Consider the following 19,004-nt stretch of genomic DNA (forward strand, 5'->3'; position numbering starts at 1 on the left):
TAAAGGCATAAATATTTAATGTAGATGGATTTGGACTTGACACTAACCATTCTCAAAATAAAAGTATGAAAGTTCATGGGAACGATTTAGAGCTAATAACAAGTATTCTATCTGAAAATCCGCTAATTCATAGGCCAGATATTGTGTTTGGAAAGTTAAGCGATGGCCTAGATTATTGCATTTTTAACAGTGAATCACAAAAAAACAGTTTTCATTTAAATCTTGTTTTAAATGTAGGTAGTATTCATGAAGAAGAGTCCGAAAAAGGAATTGCGAATTTTGTTCAGCAATTGATTTTGACCGAATTAAATCGAGAATTATTAAAAATTCGCACTGAACATGTAACAAACATTACATCATCAACCGATTTTCACTGCACAATTTTCAATATATATAATGAAATCGAAAATAGCCAACTTAATGACTCGGAATTGAGAGCAACATTTTTTGATGCACTAGAGATATTTTTGCTCACTATTTACAAATTTCGAGAAAAGTTATCTTCATCTTCTAGTTTATTCACAGAAAAAATAGAAGAAATTAAAAATAAGGTTTTTGATGCCATTGAGGAATCTAATAATTCCATAGCAAATTATATTGAAAAGCAGATTTTCTCTCAATTTCATAGGAATACTCTTCTTCCTAAGAGATGGCCGATCGGAGAAAAATCAAGTATTGAAAACATTACTGTTTCTGGATTATTAAAGTTTATCGACAGATGGTACCTGCCAAATAATATGTGCATGTTTGTTGTAGGAGATATTCCTGCTTCTAATGAACTTTTAGTAACCCATTTATCTAGTTTTGTTGCTGGGATAAATATTTCGAGTCTAGATGAACGAATTTCTGGTTTGAAGAGTATAAATGAAACTTCTAGTTTCCACAATATTTTTTGTGTTAGGGATCGTATTGGGCACAAAACTATTCACGATAAACTAAACATTATGGATGAACTTAGAGACTCAGACTTTCGTAGAGAAGTTATTGTTCAGCACCCAAACATTGATCAGATATCAATTTCAATTGGATTAAAGCTAGATATTTGCCCACTAATAGATGAAGGCGAAATATTTATGAATGCGGTTGATACAATAATATCTAATACAATCCATACTAAATTGCTGAATGCTTTATCTAAATTGGAGTGTGAAGAATCAACGTCTATTTCTTGGGATTTTTATAATTCGTCTCGTGAAAATTGTGGTTGGAATACATTTTCTATTGTTGCTAATGAGAAAGATTGGAAAACCGCTTTTCGGTTAGGTATACAACAAATTTTATCTATTTGTAACACAAAAATGCCTATAGAAGAGTTTGAAGAAATAGTACTAATTACTATATCTGATTACAAAAAATCAGCGGAAGAAGAATCAAGTGATGACCCTAAGCTGGTTCTGGACGGTTTAGTTGACGATTGGCTATGCGGAAGCATTCCACTAAGCAAAAAGCAAGAGTATCAACTATTTTGTAAGGTTGTAGATCGAATAAATCCTTTAATTATTCAATACAGATGCAGAGCTTTATTTGGCCATATACTCAACTACTTTGAAAAACAATATAAATTTAATGAAGGACTTTCTTTTAAAGGTTGCATTTTTGTAAGTAAACCGCTAGATAACTTTAGTCAAAATTCAGACTTTGATCAGGAAAACTCAATTAACATGTCAAATAACATGCAAAAAAATCAGGAAACTGAATCAAACTTTATTAAGTCGCTTCTTGAGGAATATAAAAGTTGTATTGACGAAAAACGTGAGTCCTCGGTTGAATTAGTTCATGATTACTCCCAAGACCAAGCAATTTTTGAAAAGAATGGTTTTGAAATTGAAAGGATGTCTGAAAACTTTGAATTCGGAATCTTGGATGCGCTTAAGGCATCTACATATATTTCTATCGATAAAATTTTTGATTCCATGAGGACTAACTTTTCTTTGTTTATTGGTAATTTAATGAATCCAAATGAAAGCATTGAAAATTTAAATGGTAATTATTCTATAAAGGAACTCGACTCACTTGCTGAAAGAATCAAACTTAATCCAAATAATATTCAAAACCATTCAAACGAGCAAAAAAACCTTGATTTACCAAATGATATTTGTGATTTAGGTCCATGATATATTGGGAAAAAAGTATAGTAAAATTATAATCTTTAATTCATAAATATTCTTTTTTCACAGCTTTTTAGTATAATAGTAAAATTTGGAAAAAAATGATCTATAGGTCTATATCAAAATGAATTTAAAATTATAAAAAACTATAATTGAATAATAATTAAATATTTATAGCTTTGCTTGGAAAAATGCTTAAGCAACCGTGATTTATTCAAGTAGATATGAAACTTGAATACCGATATATTTCTCGGAAGCTATACAAACTTTGTAGTCTCGGTTTACAGATGAGTCTTTGTGGTTCAATAGAACATTGAAATTATAATGAAGAGTAAATTTATTGTCTTCCATGAATTTGAATCTTGATCTGGCAAGCCTCTCAATAAATACCAATTTTTTAGTCTTATTCTCGATGTAAACCCAAGAAAGATTAAACCAGTCTGGTGGGAATACTTTTCCGTAATCTCTAATACAAATTTCAACTAATAGAGTAGAATGGTGTGTTTGTCTATCAATTATTTTCGATTTCAACTGGAATAGTGGGATTTCATATAGGAAATTCAATATTTGTTCCGCATTTATGTTTACTTCCGATAATTCCTTCTTCATATCAATTTCTTTTGAAACTAATGTTCTAAAAGCAATATCATATAGTGATTTAGCTTTGAATTTTGATTCTAAAACATCGAATTTGACACTTTTTCTCATTAGGGGTATCTGGTATAAAGGAGAGGCAAATGGATGGCACTTTTGCCGTATACATTCAAGCAATAACAACGTTGAGTTAAATGCACTTGATAATAGATAATTCCCCAATTTGTTGAGTTGGATGAATGCATGCAAAATTCTTGGAACCTGATCAAGAATTGAATTTATATCATTTATAAAATCTACAACTTCAACTGGGATGGAAAATATATTTGCCTGTAGTAATATAAATACTTTTTGGTGAGGACTTGACATTGGCTCTAAAGGAAGTTTTCCAAATGGCAAATACTTAAGCATTTTTGTACAAATTTTGTCTTCATTGTGTCTAACAGGATGAATTTCGAATTCCTGCGCCTGCGAAACAAGAGATAATATTTCCACCCAAGAAACAGAGCGATTTTTCAAGACTTTGCAGTGAAGAAACCTATTTAGCTTACAAATAGTAGCGCATTTTACATAAAAGAATGAAGATATTTGGCCAATTAATGTGGGATATAAAGATATAGGAGGGCCTTTACTTGAAAATATTTCAACCACTTCATTAATATTTGGAAATAATTTACTCCAAGTAAAATTTTGATTTTCTAAATACATTGAGTTTCCAGATTTTGATTTGCCAATTCCTGGATCGGGTTCATCGAATTCCCTAATATCTTTAAGATTATTATTAAAAGATGAATTTAAAGTTTGACTAAATTTTAAGTTTACTCCTGAATTATCTTTCTTGCCAAAAGATATTTGAATGCATTCAAACTCAATCAAAGCTCTTAATACGTCATTAATGAGTTTTTCCAGTATATAAACAATTATTCTTACTCTTGGAATACCCAATAAAGATGTTTGTCCTTCAGTTTGCCCAATTTCAATTTGGAAAACATTTGGGTCATAATATGCTGGGTTAATGATAACTCTTTTTAAAAAAAATGAATTTGAAAGAAAACATATAGCATCAGAAATCGATTTTATTGAAAGAGATGATACTTCGGCATTAAAAATTTCAATTAATGATGTAACTCCAAAACAAGATTCAAGTGGAAGTGAATCATAGAGAAATCTTTTAAAGAATGATTTCTTAGACTCCAGTGTCATTATAGATGCAACTGAATGTGAATCATATTGTGGTCTTCCTGCTCTACCAATCATTTGAAGAACATCTGTTATTGGATAATCAATATATTGCCCAAGCTTCGCATCGAAGTACTCTGTGCCTTTGATAATTGCAAAATGAGCAGGAAAATTAACACCCCAAGCAAGAGTAGACGTTGCTACAACTATTTGAATTATACCATTTAAGAAAAGTCGTTCAACAAGATTTCTATCGGATTCGGAAAGCCCAGCATGATGAATACCGATACCTGACTCTAATGTTTGTTTGAGTGACCTATCCTTAACTAAAAAAATTGAACTGGCTAGATCGAGGCCTAAAATACCTTTTGAATCAGTATTAATAAATCTACTTGGCTGGCCATCGCAATAACACATGTGTGAGAGAGACATTGCAGTAATCCTTGTCTGCCTCCTTGAGGCAACAAAAATAATTACAGGTTTTTTTGGAGAGTGTGCGAGGATTTTGTTGTAAATTGGCCTGTTCATTGTAGCCATTCTGGGACAATAATTCTTTTCTTGGAATCCTGAAATATATACTGTACAAGGTACTGGCCTAATGGCCGGTGGGAAATTAAAATAACCTAAAGCACCAACTTCTAACCAAGAAGAGAGTTCTTTTGCATTTGAAAGTGATGTTGAAAGTGAAATAGTTCTTATTTTTTTATTAATACCGCACATTAGAATGAATTTACTAATAAATTTAGTTTTACAAACTAGATTCTCAACGACAGATCCTCTTGGGTCTTGACCTATTAGATGAATCTCATCAAAAATAATCAGCCTTACGTCAAGAACAAAAGATCTTGACTTAGCCCACCATCTTCTTGTAAGACTCTCCCACTTTTCTGGTGTAGAAATAATTATTGACGCTCTTTCAAGTTCGATTATCGAAGTTCGAGAGCTACCAGTAATTAGTACAACTTTCAAACCTAAAACGTTTGAAAATAATTTTTTCCAATCATTAAATCTTTCATTTGCAAGGGACTTGAGAGGAGCAATGTAAACTACTTTAGACTTTTTTTTCGGTTCTGTTTTAAGTTTTGAAATACTAATTTGATTCTCTAAATCAGCGATTAAAGCTCTGAATATTGCAATTTCTGCAATCATAGTCTTTCCGGATCCAGTAGGAGCCCCTAGAAATACATTTTCATCGGAATGGAACAAGATGTGAAAAAGTTGAGATTGTATAGGGTTTAAGAAAAATATATTCTTATTATTATAATAATTTATTATTTCTGGGCACCTTAATGAATAAATAGGAATTGGTGATACATTGAGGAGTTCAGTAATGTCTGAGATTGAATATAATGAGATTGAATTAGAACGATTAGAATTAGTTTGTGAAAATTCCTTTTGAATATGAAAATATTGATTAAAACTCTCTAAAGCAGGTCTAAGATTAATTTCCGTCTCAAAATCAAGACTAACCCACTTATCCGATATAATTTTAATATTTAGAAAAAATGGTGGGTCGTAATCAGGTATTGGAATTAGTTCTGAGATTGAAAGAGTATTATTTATATTTTTTTGTGTTACTTGAACTTGAAGAGTGTGAAGGATTGCGCCATCGTTAGGATTTGTAACCCAAAGATGAAATTTTTCTCTTATTCCATGCCATCTTTGGTTCCATTTCCAATTAGGATTTAGCTTAATACCAAGTTTAACAATCCTTTGGGTAACAGGTGATACAAATGCTTCTTTGAAATCAATATTTGGTACATACTTTATATATTCGGATACTTTTTCTGCATCAGAATAAACAATATCTTTTAATTCAGAAATCATTAGATCTTTTATCATTTCCCATGACGCATAATCTTCTAATTTTTTTACAGAACCAATTTTTAACGGGCCTTTAAATTTAGGATTTCTATTCGAATTTTCGGATACGAAAACCTCGTTAGGGTTTAATGTTTTATAAAGAGAGGAAAAGTATACAAAGTGTCTTAATATTGATTGAGTATAAAAAATTCTCATTTCAAGCATTTTCGACCATTCTAATACTCTTTGCGCTCTCTCCGAAACTCCATAGGTACTAAGTTGAATAAGTTCAAAAATAAATCTTAAGATTCGTGTTCCATTCTGAGAAACATAAATACTATCCATTATTAGGGTTGGAGTAGTAATATTTGTTCTAAGTGAATATGCGATTAGAAGAAGTGCAACTTTGGAACTGACTTTAGTAACATCAACACTTTTTTTGACAATGCCTGCAACTTGGCGATCAAGAACTAGACTCTCAAGTTCTTCAATCTCTTCCTCTCTTGTGTTCATGCTTGAAAACTCTTTAGCCTCGCCAACTATTTCTAAGATATCAAAATCACTTAAACATGTATTTTCATCAGAATTTTGTTCATTTTCCAAAATAAGTTTCCTAAATATATTTGAGGTATTAAAATCAATATAATATCTTGAAGTTAATCTTCCGTAATGAGTGGAGCTAACCTCGTCATTAATTACATTGTAGCGTATTAACTTGGATTGATACAATAAATCTAAGCATTTACTTATATGGTTGTAACAAAATTGTGTCAAACTCGGATCCTCTAGCAACTCTTCAGTTTTAAGCCCATACAATATTGGTGATTTTTTTGCTCTTGTTACTAGAAAAGTATATTTCAACCATCTACTTGCATCTTTTGCACTTAAAATTGACCCTCTAGCAATTTCAGAATTAAGTAAATTACAAAGATTAGATTCATTCGAAAGCTGAGACTCTATGGGGGCTTGAAATGTCAACTTATTGACATAACTTTGTAATTTTTCGCTAGAAGTTATCATGTATGCGGATCCAAGACTATCAAATTGAGGTCTTCCCGCACGTCCAAATATTTGAAGTATATCTAATATTCCAAGATCTCTAAAGCTCCCCTTCTTGCTATCGTATACATTAGTACCTTTAATAATAACATGCCTCGCAGGCAGATTAACACCCCATGCCAAAGTTGCTGTTGTAATCAGGACTCTAATTAGACCATGAGAAAATAATGCCTCAGAAAGTTTTCTTTGATTTGAAATTAGTCCTGCATGGTGAATCCCTAATCCATAATTGAATAAATCTTTAATTGATGGGTTCTCGCAATCTCTTAATGTTTTTAAAAAGTAGTTTTTGTTAAGGTCTTCTTTATTATCAATCTTTTTTGATTCATTTATTGAACTAGTATTTCTTTGATCTTTTTTTATTGTTAGGTTTTTTATGGGTCCATTAGAAATATTTTGACCAATATTATTTGAGCAAAAATTTCCTCTAATAAAACAATTCTTTCTGGAATATAAATTTAACATTCTTTTAAAATAAAGAGCAGTAGAAAGAGTTTCGTTTCTGGAATGCACAAAAACTAATACTTGTTCATTCTTTTCCAAACAATCTAAAACAATCTTAAATGCAATTGAATTATATAAATCTGAAATACTGGAGATTTCTTCCTCTGTATTATTTTGCTTTGAAACTTTATTTTCCTGCCTTTCTTCTCTCTTTTTTTCTTTAACTTTTGAACTATCTTGGTCTGAAGGTTTATAATTTTTTTTTTGTATTGCCTTTTTTTTCTCAACCTCCACTCGCTTTTCATTTACTCCTATAATTGTTTTTTCTAGAGGAGTGGGGCGTAAAGCTTGACTAAAGAAAAATGCATCATTTTTATTTACATTCAAGAAAGTGGCGAAATCTTCCCAATTCGGAAGAGTTGCGGAAAGTCCCACTAATCTGATTGGTCTTTGAGTGACTTCAACGTTAAACAAAATCCTAGATACTATTGCTTCAACAGATGGGCCTCTTTCATCTCCCAACATGTGAATTTCATCCAAAATTACACATTGAAGAGAATTTAACAAATTGCCTTGCTCTGATTGATTATCATAGGTATAATTTCGAGTCATAATATCAAATTTCTCAGGAACGGTTACAATAATATGATTTCTGTCTATTGCCTCCTTTAAAACTGTCACATCAGATGTTATTTCAACAACTTTAATCCCTAGTTCTTGTAAAGCTACAGAATATTTCCGAGTAATTTCAGAAACTAGCGATTTCATTGGGGCTATGAACACGATCTTGAACTTATTGGGATCCGGAGCTTGATAATTATCAGATATCTCGCCTGAATCTAACGCATTTATTCCAACAAAGTCTGAAATTGATTTTAGAATAGCTAGTAGCGCGATATTAGTTTTTCCAGAGCCAGTTGGAGCAGCAACCAAAACATTTCTGTTTGACAGGTAGATTGAACTAAAAACTTTTGACTGAACAAAATTAAACCTTTTTATACCTCTAAACGCTAACCTCAACTTCTTGTTTAATCTTTCAGTTAAAATAAGTTGGGGTTCTATTTCTTTTAAAACCGATTCTGAAATACTTTGTGGAGAAATGAAAACTTTTTCAAAAATTTCCGTTCTTGTTGAAATAATTTTTGGAGATTCTAACGATAACCTTGCCTGATTTTCAGAGTTATTATTTGAAGATTTGAATAGAATTGTATCATTTTGGCCATTATTAAGAGTTTCATCATATTCTAGCTTAACCTTACCTTTTGTTAAACTATATGGAGTTGAAACTGTTTCAGTGCGAAACATAATATCAACTAAATTAATGTATTCCTCTTTGCTAATTTTTTCTTCTTTAGGAAATTTGATTCGATTATTATTATTAATCAATAATTCACTTACTTCCAGTCTTAAATTTTCAAGATTCTCTAATATAGTGCTAGCAAGAAATATTCCGTGGTCTCCGAACAAATCCATGGTCTCAATCATAAAACTGTTTATGCTTTCTTCTAAGGTGGACTGAGGTCCTGAGAGGATCATTAATAGATCGGCCATTATGTTGATCTTAATTTCTTCATAATTGCCATTTGTCTCCTCAGTTGAGCTTTCTAGAGATAATTGATTTGAAACTCTGTTTAACTCTTCCCAAACAACACTAATGTGTGGATAAAAAAAACAGATTTCGTCATTTTTTACTACCATTCTCTTTAAAAATATACTTAAAGTATAATTTTACTTTTCTCATCAAGAATAAAAGGGCGCATTACACATTCAATTTTTTCTGTACTAAAAAATTACAAAATAATAGTAAAACACTTATAATATTGTCTACGAAATCACAAAATACTAGCTATTTCATTTTTGAAAAGTGATCAGATAAGTAATGATTCTCCACACACTTATTTTTCTAAAGAAGTTGTTTTATTAGTAATTTGATGTGAAATTTAGCATGATTATGCAAGAATAGTGAGTTTACTCTTTTTTTATTGATAATTTTGTTTAAAAATGGTTTTCGAATAATATATTTATAAACTAAAATTCTATCTAGTTTCTATCATCATTATTCACTTCTTTTTTAAAAAAATGCAACTAATCAATAATAATAAAAATTCCATTATTAATGTGTTAGCTGAGTAAATTTAGACAATATAAATCATATGTAATTTTAACTCTATATATAAAAATTATATTGTCTTAAGTTTAACTTTGTGCGGGTTATTAGAAAAAAATTGTTTTTGAAAATAATAATAAAATATGATAGTTGTAGGAGTAATTGGTGTAGACAAGGTAGTTACAGAACATATATTCATGTTCTTTATGAAGAATTTTGGATTTAAGGGAATAAAACTGGTAAATTGTGAAAAAAAATGCAATTTGGATGAGAAGACAGTGGATAAATTAGAATCAACCACCCAGTTTGAAAACGACTTGTTGACCAGTGCAAATAACAATAATTTAGTGTTTAAAGAAGTTTGCTTTTGCGGAAGTGAGACTGGAGAGTCCCAAGAAGAGTGGATAAAGTTCAGAGCAACGAAAGCTTTTATGATAGCAACTTCAAATTTGAATTCAAATTATGTTATTTCAAACTTAACGAAAGAGAGTGAATTGGATATTTTTTCAGAAACATTGTTTGTTAGTTTGGCTGTTGACATGCCTTTGATTTACAAATTTCCCATGTTATTAGAGAATCAAAATATCGAAAGTAATATAAAGAATGAAAAAACTATAGACATATTAAATAATAATCCGGAAAAACTAAAAGAACTTGTTTCATTATTGGTTCAAGATTTGGATGAGAAGAAGAATGGTATTTCTAAACTTTTAAGGAGATCTGATTATTATATCAGTTATTTTAAAGATTTTTCTGATTTAGAGACTAAGCTGTTTAACCTTGGATTATCTAAAATAGATTCACGACCAAACTGGGATGAATATTTTATGAAAATTGCCAAAATAGCATCTCAAAGATCTAATTGTATTACAAGAAAAGTCGGATCAGTAATTGTTAAAAATAAAAAAATTATTAGTACAGGGTACAATGGGACTCCTAAGAATATGAAAAATTGTTTCGAAGGTGGATGCACAAGATGTATTGACCCAAATAGGGTTGAAGGGAAATCTCTAGAGGCTTGTTCGTGCATGCATGCAGAAGCAAATGCAATGTTCTTTGCTGGAATTGAAAAGTGTATTGGGGCAACAATATATGTTACATTGATGCCTTGTCTTTCATGTACAAAAAGTATTATACAATGCGAATTTGAAAGGGTTGTATTTATTAAAGACTACGCAATTCCGGGTAATATTTCTACCATTAAATTGCTCCGAAATTCAAATATTAAAGTGGATAGATTCTTAGAAAAACAGTCTTTTCTATGAATAAATTAATGTAATTTAGGAAAACTAGGAATGAGACTAATAAATGAAAGTAAAAGGAAGTTATTAGTAATTTTTTTTTTATTCTTCTGGCAAGTCTATTTCATTTTGGAAAATAGAATGATTTATCTTAACTTCTGACGAATTTTTGTCTTTCTGATCATTTTCAGTGCTTACTCCTTCATTTTCTTCTTCTCCTTTAGAAGATTCGTTATAAGTGCTCGGCTCTAAAAGTTCATCATCAGAAAGGAACGCATCTTCGTCAATTTCATAGGTGTCGCCTCCAGCAGCATCTTCATCATCAACAAACAATGATGGGTCGTAAACAAATAAATCTCGTCCAGACATTTGTTTTCCTTGCTTTGCTGCATCCGCCTTAGTTTTCTCCTCTTCTTCTTTTTCCTTTCTCTTTTTCCATTCCATAAATGTTTCAAAAGTAACAGGTGTTCCTGGGCCTGGAAGCTCAAGCCTTTGCCTTTCAATCCTTTCCTCAAGTGTCTCTTCTTCACCTTCTATGTCTCCGCCATCATCACTTTCCTGCTCTTTAATTACATAACCCGCTGGTAAGCAATGACGATACTTGCAATTGTCCCCTCCTTCTGGGCATACCCAAAACCATCCGTACTGTTTCTTCTCAACAGCTGAAAGAAAATGTTTACATATAATGTCTGTACTAAATGAAGTTGGTTCTTGGGTTAAAGGAGTCTTTTTTAAACCTGAATTTTGCTTTTGATCTCTTTGGTCAATATATAGGTCAATTTTTTGCTCTGCTTTAATGGTTGAAGGGTCGACTTTGCGTGTATCTTCTGCAGAAACCTTCTTTATATTTTCAGTACCTTTAAAAAGAGCAGCTAAAAGAGCTTGTTGTTGTGCCTGTTTCTTTTTTTCTTCTTTAGCCTGTGCTGCCTTAAGTTCCTGGTTAACTTGCCCTCCTTTTGAATTGTTTATTTGAGAAGTTACAGATTTTATGTATTTTTGTACGCTTTTACTTTTGTTTTTGTTTTTTAATCCAAATGTTTTGTCCTCAATAATCTTTTGTTTCTGCTTTTCTAAGGCCCTTTGTTGTCCTTTCTCCTGTTTGCTCTGGTTCTTTGGTGGCATTTTACTAATAAAGTATAATTTCCTTTATCTTCGTACTAAATTACACTCAAAAAGAGAAAAATTTCTAAAGACTGGCGGGCATCGCCAGAAATAACTAGTCAATAAAAAAATGATCAATTATTTCATGATTATAAATATCAACTAATGCCTAACTTTATTATTATTTATTCTAGGATTAGCTAGATACAATTCAAAATAATGCATTATCAATGAGAAAATATTCCCATTCTAATATCTATTAGATTTACCCTAACATTTAACAAATGTGATCGGACTTGTCATTTTGCAACCCCTAGCTATCAGATATCTTATTTAGGTTGAATTTGCAATATTTATGATAGCTTTTAACAATTGAAATTCCACAGAAAGATCTGGTAATCTCAATAAGAATAGACTTGTTTGGATTTTCAAGATTAACCGGATACAATTTTTTGTATTCTTGGTATTTTGGATTGTCTTCAGGACCCCAAATTAATTCCGATGCCAAATCATATATCTCTTGTTTCTTAATATCAGAGCTATTGTATCTAGAATTATAATAGCATGCCCAAGATAACGGAATGATTTCTTGTTCATAATTGGAACCTGAGCAATAAGCGTAATTGAAATTTGATAATATCAAAATTTTTATATTTTTACGAATTTCATCTAATTTTACCGAGCAAATAACATCTAATGGGATGAGCCTACTGACATACCTGGATGATAATAAACATTCAGTATCATTTTTATTCTTTCCAATAGTCTTATGATCATATGCCTTCTTCATAAGATTTTCAACCATAACAGACGGTATATCGTTCGGACTATTGAATTGAATCAGTACCAAACATCTAGAGATATTCTCTATGAGCTTGAATCTAGATCCATCTTTTCTCAATTTCTTTGACTCTAATTCAATACTTTCTTCAACTGTCAAATCAGTGTATGAACAATTTGGAGTTTCCTGTTTATCACATTCAGAATCCTCGAGAAGAATTCTAGATATTTCTCTATATGCTGTAAGACTTTTATTATTTACTGTAACAGACATTAAAATTCCTTTATTTAAAACTCTCAGATCAGGAATTTTTGATTTTGAATCTTTTGAGTTGGCAATAGCAAAGTATTTTCTTTTCTTACTCATGTGGAAACTAGTTGCTAGTAATACCAAAAAAAAGTGGAATTATCCTGGTCTACAACTATTCTGTTATTTCTTGGCAATGAAGTATTGATCACTTTTGACCTGGCGGGGGAATTGATGTCTAAAACTATCAACATGAAATATCATAGTGCCGTACCTCTTTCTAGATTCTGTTTAATTTCAGTTGTATATTCATGATAAGCTCTATCTAATTTTTCGTTATATTTTTTATTTTCTTCATTTATATGATATATATCAGATTTAATATCAAGTGGCTCAGACATGTATGTTCTTCTTTGGTTCTTTAGGTATTGGTTTATTAACAAATCCTTATCATGGGTAGAAGGAACATGAGAAGTTCGAAAAAATTCTAACTTTTCTGGATTAGCTTTCAACTCATTCATTTGTTGTTCATACTTTTCTTTATCAAACTGTATTATTTTGTTCATACTTGAAATAAGTCCTTCTCTTTTTCTATTTTTTGTTTTAATTCTACTAGGAGACTCATTTTCGAATTTTTGTGGGTATTTCTGAATTTTCCAAAGTTCTGTACTATCAAATCGAATGTCGTGTGTATATTCTGCTTTTGAATCATTCTTTGCAATTTTTAACGCAAAATTTTCAATATACTCCTCATTCAAAGATTTATGCAGTTTGTTTAATTCTTTTTTCCTTTCGCTTCTGAATATTTCCATATTCAAAATAATTGCAGATTGAATTTTCATATTCAAACTTTGCAAAATTTTCTTTTCTTGATTCGATAACTCACTTTCGTTCTGAATTAAAAATTCAAGTGAATGCCTCAAAATGCTTGCTTTCTTTTCTGCGTTCATAATTATAAACATTTATTGATTTTTTTGAAATCAAATAAAAAATTTTAAATCAGAAAACGAAAAATTTGTATGGGCACAAATATACATTTTCATAAATGCTAATGTTGATTTTTATTCTAAAAAACCACAATAAAATATTTTGATTAATTTATTTATTACTCAATATGCGTTTTTATTCTACAGTATTATTAAGAATCTCAAAATATTTAAGATCTGGTTTTGAATAAAAAGTTATGTATCAATGAAATAATATTTCACAAGTCTTTTGGCATTTTTAAAAACAAGTTTAATATTTATAATTAAAATCCCGCGCGAATACATTTTTTTTAATACAAAAAAGTTCTTTTAATGAACGAAAAGGACATATTATTTGCAGTTCCAACTGGTAAGTTAACTAAGATCTTTTATTAATCATGTTCATTTTATAAACTATTTAATTTTATGTTCAAATAATTTATTTTTGCTTTGTTACTTAGGAACTCGCAAAATTATACAAGTTCGAGATTCAAAAACTAACAAGTCAACTACTAAAGAAAATTATGTATTAAGATTAAGAGCATGTTTGTCTTGCAGAATCATTCTAAGCGATCAGCAATTTTACGAAGGTGGGTGCCCTAACTGCACTCGTCTAGCAATGGAGTTTGACCGTCAGAAGGTTAATTCTTGTACTTCAATGTCATTCAAAGGGTAAGTATGAGAAATTTTGAAATTTCTGGTAAAATAGACTATTTCATAATAAAAAAAATTAATTTATTCGTTAGAATGATATCTATGCTAAAACCAAATGAGTCGTGGGTTGCAAGATACAACAAACTTTTACCTAACATTGTACCTGGTTGTTATGCAGTTTCAGTTAGTGGAGATATGGTTTCAGATGACGAGGGTAATTATAATGGGGAATATTAATTATTTTGATCAAGTAATTTATTTTTTATCAAAAAGTCTAGTATTATTGATTCTTTCTATAAATTTCTGAATGATTAAATTGCTTCATATTTGTACATTCAATAAATATAATGGGCACATGAGTATATATTTTCCTGCTTTCCCTACTTTATACAATTTTTTTTTGCAAAATTGTCCAATTTATCTAATTTAATAAACTTTTGCCGATTCTGTATTTTGAGTTTGTAATTTGAAATTAAAAAAAAAATTATATGAATTACCTTTGGTGTCATTTCAAGGATTTTTTTCTCCAGAAACAATTAAGTATATATAGCAGAGAGGGTTCTATTTAACTTTTTAGAAATCAATATTCCAACCTTTTTGAGTGAATTGTTTATTTTAATTATATATTATAGGTCTTTGAACGTTGGAGCTTATTAATATTACAAAAATTCTAGAAAAATATATATATTAAATTGCCTCTAAAGCCATGATAATATCCAAAATTTCAGTTGAGAGTATATTTTCGATTCCTCTGAAATATTTCAGAATTCCAGCTTTTGGCTTATTTCTTATATAATTATTGAAGCCACTTTTAGGATTTAGTTTGGATATTTTAATTAAACAGCTGGAGTTGAAAACTGTATTTTTGTAAGCTATACCTATTGATTTAAACGATGCATTGAGTCCTAATATATCTCCTTCCCCGATTCTGTGAGTTTTTTTCGAAAAGAAGAAAAATTTAAGATTAACAATCTGTTGGGAATAAAAACTTGAAAGATAAATTGGTTAAAAATTATTGTAAATCATTATAGAATGAATTTTTTATTTAATGCAACTGAAACCTATCGAATTTAAACAAATCTTTAGAGGGAAACATTTTGTGTATGTTAAATAAATTTACATATATATAAAATTACTAATTTATGTTTCGCAGGGCTAAGAAGTAAAAATAATATACTTATGATTCACTAGACTCAGATAAAACGGTCCTCACATTGTGTATTTTTTCAACCCACTTATCTCTCATTTCGGAAGAATCTGAATGGAGAATAAGTGAAGATGGTACACTATTTTTTGTGAAATCTAATGCAAAACAGGGGACAAATTCATTTTCTTTACTAGTTGCAAGATTGAAGACGCGAATTTGCCTTACGAACCGAATTGGAATAGTTTCACAATAAACGTTATCATTTGGATGGTGACACCAGATTAGTGCTCCATCAGATCTTAATATGAAAAATCTTTCTTGCCAAAGTCTGTTTTCAGATGAATCGTTTTCACTTGATAAAATAGAGTCAGATAATTCTTTTTTCTTTTGAGAAAGAGGGTTTTCAAGTGCCAAAGGCGGATTGATACAAATACCCAAAAATCCAAAGTGATATGTAGGAATTGAAACAAGTAGGCTTGACTCTCTATGCGGCAATAGCATAAATGAGCTCTTGTTTATAATGGCAAGAACAAGAGAATACTGATTTTCCGAATTAAACAGCCCGATAAGATTATCGGGTTCAGCAACTATTGGCGGATTCTCACCATAAACTGAAATTAAATTTTGAAATGCACTGGCTCTTTCTGGAGATAGAACATCTTGTTTTGGGTCTGAGTTACTACTAGAGAGATTCTTATTACCCATAAATCCAAGCCAAAATGAACTCGATTTTTCAGGTTTGTTTTCAGAGTTGTTAGTGGAGGTTTCTGTAGCTTGGGAAAGAAGAATTTCTGATGGAGTAGTAAGCGTACGATATAAAGTAGTTAGCTCATCAAGGAATTCACTTCTACGATTAACTTCAAGAAGAATATCATCCCAGCCATCTACTTTAAGTAGAAGAAGTACATTTGAATTTTTTGGAATAATGATTTCTTCGAAGTCAATTATTGGAGCTGCCTGGAGAAGCTTTAACGGGGAATACTGAAATAATGCAAACCTTTCAGATGTCAAAACAAGAATCTGTCTGAATAAGTTCGTTGGGCAATCTAGAGGAGGTGGAAAACATGACTTCTCAAGCCCTCTTGCCGTATAGTTGATAACAATATCACTCCAAATTCTTTTTTTCCTCTCTGAAGAAGTTAAACCCATTTCTTCTAGCCTATCAAGATTTTGCCCCATTGCAGCATGATCTCCATTTTTACTCTTATACATACTTGAAATATTTCTGCTACTTGAAAACCCAAGCATATTCCAAACGGAATGATCAACCATATCGGAATCTTGGTTTTCAGACTCAGGTGTCGAAAAAATGCAAAAATCGTCTCTGCACGAAGAAACCGGTTCATTTCCGCTAATCCATGCTGATAACATAACTTTATTTTCAGTTTCTTGAGAATCAAATGTTTGACAGCAGAAAGATGACAATCTTTTTGAAGGTTCTGGAAAATCGTATTCATAATTATTAACTGATCTTGCATTTGATGTCTGAAGTTGAGGTTTTTCGTACTCGGTATCCGAAGATTCATTTTGATCAAATTCGTCCAAATGAAACTTCGAATTCTTTGAATTAGATTGAATCACATTTGCAAGTTGGCCAGATGAATTCTTGACATTCAATAAAATGCGTCTTTTAATTAATATCTCTTGTATATCTGGGTTCACTGCAAAGTGAATTAAAGTATTTCTGCGATTATCTTGCGTCTGTACATCACTTCCACATGTTAAAAATAATTCCGTAATTAACAAGTTATCTTTAAGAATTGACAGTGATATAGGTATAAACCCTGAAGAACTTTTTCTGTTAACAATATTTATTTGTTCTTCAAACGAAAACTGTTCAAGAAGTAATTGAAGAGTTTCAATCTGTTCTAAATAGGATAATACATGTAATAGATTCCATCCACATCCAAAACTAAGCTTCAGTAAGGAATGAATGAATTTTTTAATGCTAAATATTTTTAAACAAACATTTGGCTCTTCAAGTTCAATCTTTTTGGGGTTTGGTAAGTCGGAATCAACTTCCGACATAATTTCATTAAAATTGGTGATTAAAGGCTCAGAATCATTTTTTGCTACAGATTTAATTATCAGTTTAAACAAAAGCTCAGTCTTTAGATATTCTTTAGATTCTCTATCGATGGTGTTAAGTTTATTTTGAAAACCAACTTTAGAAGGTTGATTATATGAATTATTTATATCCAAAAATAAAATATCCAATAATATTTTGAATATATTTAGAGATGATTCTTTGATTGAATCCTCAGAATCAATCAGAATTTTATTTAAAAATTCTTCTACTACGAAGTATTCTTCTTCAATACAATTTAGAATATATTCTTTTTCTTTGTAAAGTGACTCAGTGTGACTTACTGAACATAAAGGAGGTCGATTAATTATTATTCCTGAGAAATGATTAATTACCCAATTTTGCATAAAATTAATTGTCTGATTGTTTATTTCTAGATTAACTTCCTTTGAGTTAATACTGGAGTTAGAGAAATTGACAACTCTATCAATTAATACTTGAGAAAATGAGATAATTTTCTCACTGAAGTTAACATTATAATTTTGTTCGTCTTTTATTAGATCTTTGGTCTTATCTGATAATGATAAAGAACTAACGATTAAATCACTAGCCTCTTTGATAGATTCAGAATTGACTATTTCAATCTTAGTAGTTTTTATCTGCAAAAGTGCAATCAATTTCAGTAACTCTAAGCAATCCGATTTTAATAATTCAATTTCACTTTCTAAAGAGTTAATTCTTGAGTTATAAGTATTTTTTTGAGCTTGCTCTTTCTCAGAAAAAAGATTTTTTGTGTCTTTACTTTCGCTTAGCAATAACTGAATTTCATTCTCTTTTTTAATCTCAAATTCTGAAAATTTTGTTCTTAGTGTGGCATAATCCTCTTCTTTATCCTGTAAATTGCTTTCAAGTTGGGAAATCTGAAGTCTCAGATCTGCGATTTCTTTATATAAAGACTCTTTATCGGTAAGAAGATCCTCGACAATACGAGGAGAAGAAGCTTCTATGATTTGCTGTTGTTTTAAATTATTGATATTTTGCTGCTGAAGATCAGAAATCTTTTCATTCAGTGTAAAAATCTCATCATTTAAGGTTTTAATTATATTCTGAAGTTTGGAAGTTTCAAATCCATCTTGTTTAATACGTTCCTTGAGAGAAGTGATTTCATCATTTTTATTTTTTTCGACCTCATACAATTCATTAAGGGCATCGTCCCTTGATTTTACCAACTTTTCAAGTCTGGAAATTTTCTGTTCAAGTAGTTTTGACTGTTCAGAGTTTTCCGATCGTGGAAGTTCAATTTCATCTTCAATCCCTATATCCATTTTAATATTTTAATTTGAATCATAAAAAACCGGAAAACTCTTAAAAGACTAGCTAGCAATTCGAACGACTTAACTTCAAATTTTAAGTTTTTAGTGTTGTATAATCAAATGGATTCAATTCTCATTTGATCATGTTATTGCTTTTTTACTAATTGATTAATTTCACGTATGCAATACTCTAAAAGGCGGGTATGTGTGTCATGGTCATGAATATATTTTTTTTT

General features: G+C 30.4%; 8 protein-coding genes across 8 annotated transcripts; 3 read left to right on the forward strand and 5 right to left on the reverse strand.

Moving 5' to 3' along the window:
• Positions 1-65: 65 nt before the first annotated feature.
• On the forward strand, positions 66-2,114 carry cubi_00656 (uncharacterized protein; the record flags this gene model as incomplete). The annotated part of the gene is made up of 1 exon (XM_029017669.1): positions 66-2,114. One exon carries the CDS (start codon positions 66-68, stop codon positions 2,112-2,114), a length of 2,049 nt encoding a protein of 682 aa, XP_028873467.1.
• Positions 2,115-2,318: 204 nt separating this feature from the next.
• On the reverse strand, positions 2,319-8,885 carry cubi_00657 (U5 small nuclear ribonucleoprotein; the record flags this gene model as incomplete). The annotated part of the gene is made up of 1 exon (XM_029017670.1): positions 2,319-8,885. The coding sequence occupies one exon, from the start codon at positions 8,883-8,885 to the stop codon at positions 2,319-2,321; it is 6,567 nt and encodes a 2,188-aa protein (XP_028873468.1).
• Positions 8,886-9,437: 552 nt separating this feature from the next.
• On the forward strand, positions 9,438-10,559 carry cubi_00658 (DCMP deaminase; the record flags this gene model as incomplete). Its single annotated transcript, XM_029017671.1, has 1 exon — positions 9,438-10,559. One exon carries the CDS (start codon positions 9,438-9,440, stop codon positions 10,557-10,559), a length of 1,122 nt encoding a protein of 373 aa, XP_028873469.1.
• A 78-nt stretch (positions 10,560-10,637) lies between these two features.
• cubi_00659 (uncharacterized protein) lies at positions 10,638-11,657 on the reverse strand (the record flags this gene model as incomplete). The annotated part of the gene is made up of 1 exon (XM_029017672.1): positions 10,638-11,657. The coding sequence occupies one exon, from the start codon at positions 11,655-11,657 to the stop codon at positions 10,638-10,640; it is 1,020 nt and encodes a 339-aa protein (XP_028873470.1).
• Positions 11,658-11,949: 292 nt separating this feature from the next.
• Positions 11,950-12,783, reverse strand: cubi_00660 (uncharacterized protein; the record flags this gene model as incomplete). The annotated part of the gene is made up of 1 exon (XM_029017673.1): positions 11,950-12,783. The coding sequence occupies one exon, from the start codon at positions 12,781-12,783 to the stop codon at positions 11,950-11,952; it is 834 nt and encodes a 277-aa protein (XP_028873471.1).
• A 140-nt stretch (positions 12,784-12,923) lies between these two features.
• cubi_00661 (uncharacterized protein) lies at positions 12,924-13,625 on the reverse strand (the record flags this gene model as incomplete). The annotated part of the gene is made up of 1 exon (XM_029017674.1): positions 12,924-13,625. The coding sequence occupies one exon, from the start codon at positions 13,623-13,625 to the stop codon at positions 12,924-12,926; it is 702 nt and encodes a 233-aa protein (XP_028873472.1).
• A 336-nt stretch (positions 13,626-13,961) lies between these two features.
• cubi_00662 (transcription factor) lies at positions 13,962-14,519 on the forward strand (the record flags this gene model as incomplete). The annotated part of the gene is made up of 3 exons (XM_029017675.1): positions 13,962-13,998; positions 14,111-14,300; positions 14,375-14,519. 3 exons carry the CDS (start codon positions 13,962-13,964, stop codon positions 14,517-14,519), a joined length of 372 nt encoding a protein of 123 aa, XP_028873473.1.
• Positions 14,520-15,459: 940 nt separating this feature from the next.
• On the reverse strand, positions 15,460-18,780 carry cubi_00663 (pleckstrin domain-containing protein; the record flags this gene model as incomplete). Its single annotated transcript, XM_029017676.1, has 1 exon — positions 15,460-18,780. One exon carries the CDS (start codon positions 18,778-18,780, stop codon positions 15,460-15,462), a length of 3,321 nt encoding a protein of 1,106 aa, XP_028873474.1.
• Positions 18,781-19,004: the final 224 nt, after the last annotated feature.

This window comes from Cryptosporidium ubiquitum (assembly GCF_001865345.1).
Source record: "Cryptosporidium ubiquitum isolate 39726 chromosome Unknown contig_7, whole genome shotgun sequence".
Classification (NCBI taxonomy): Eukaryota; Apicomplexa; class Conoidasida; order Eucoccidiorida; family Cryptosporidiidae; genus Cryptosporidium; species Cryptosporidium ubiquitum.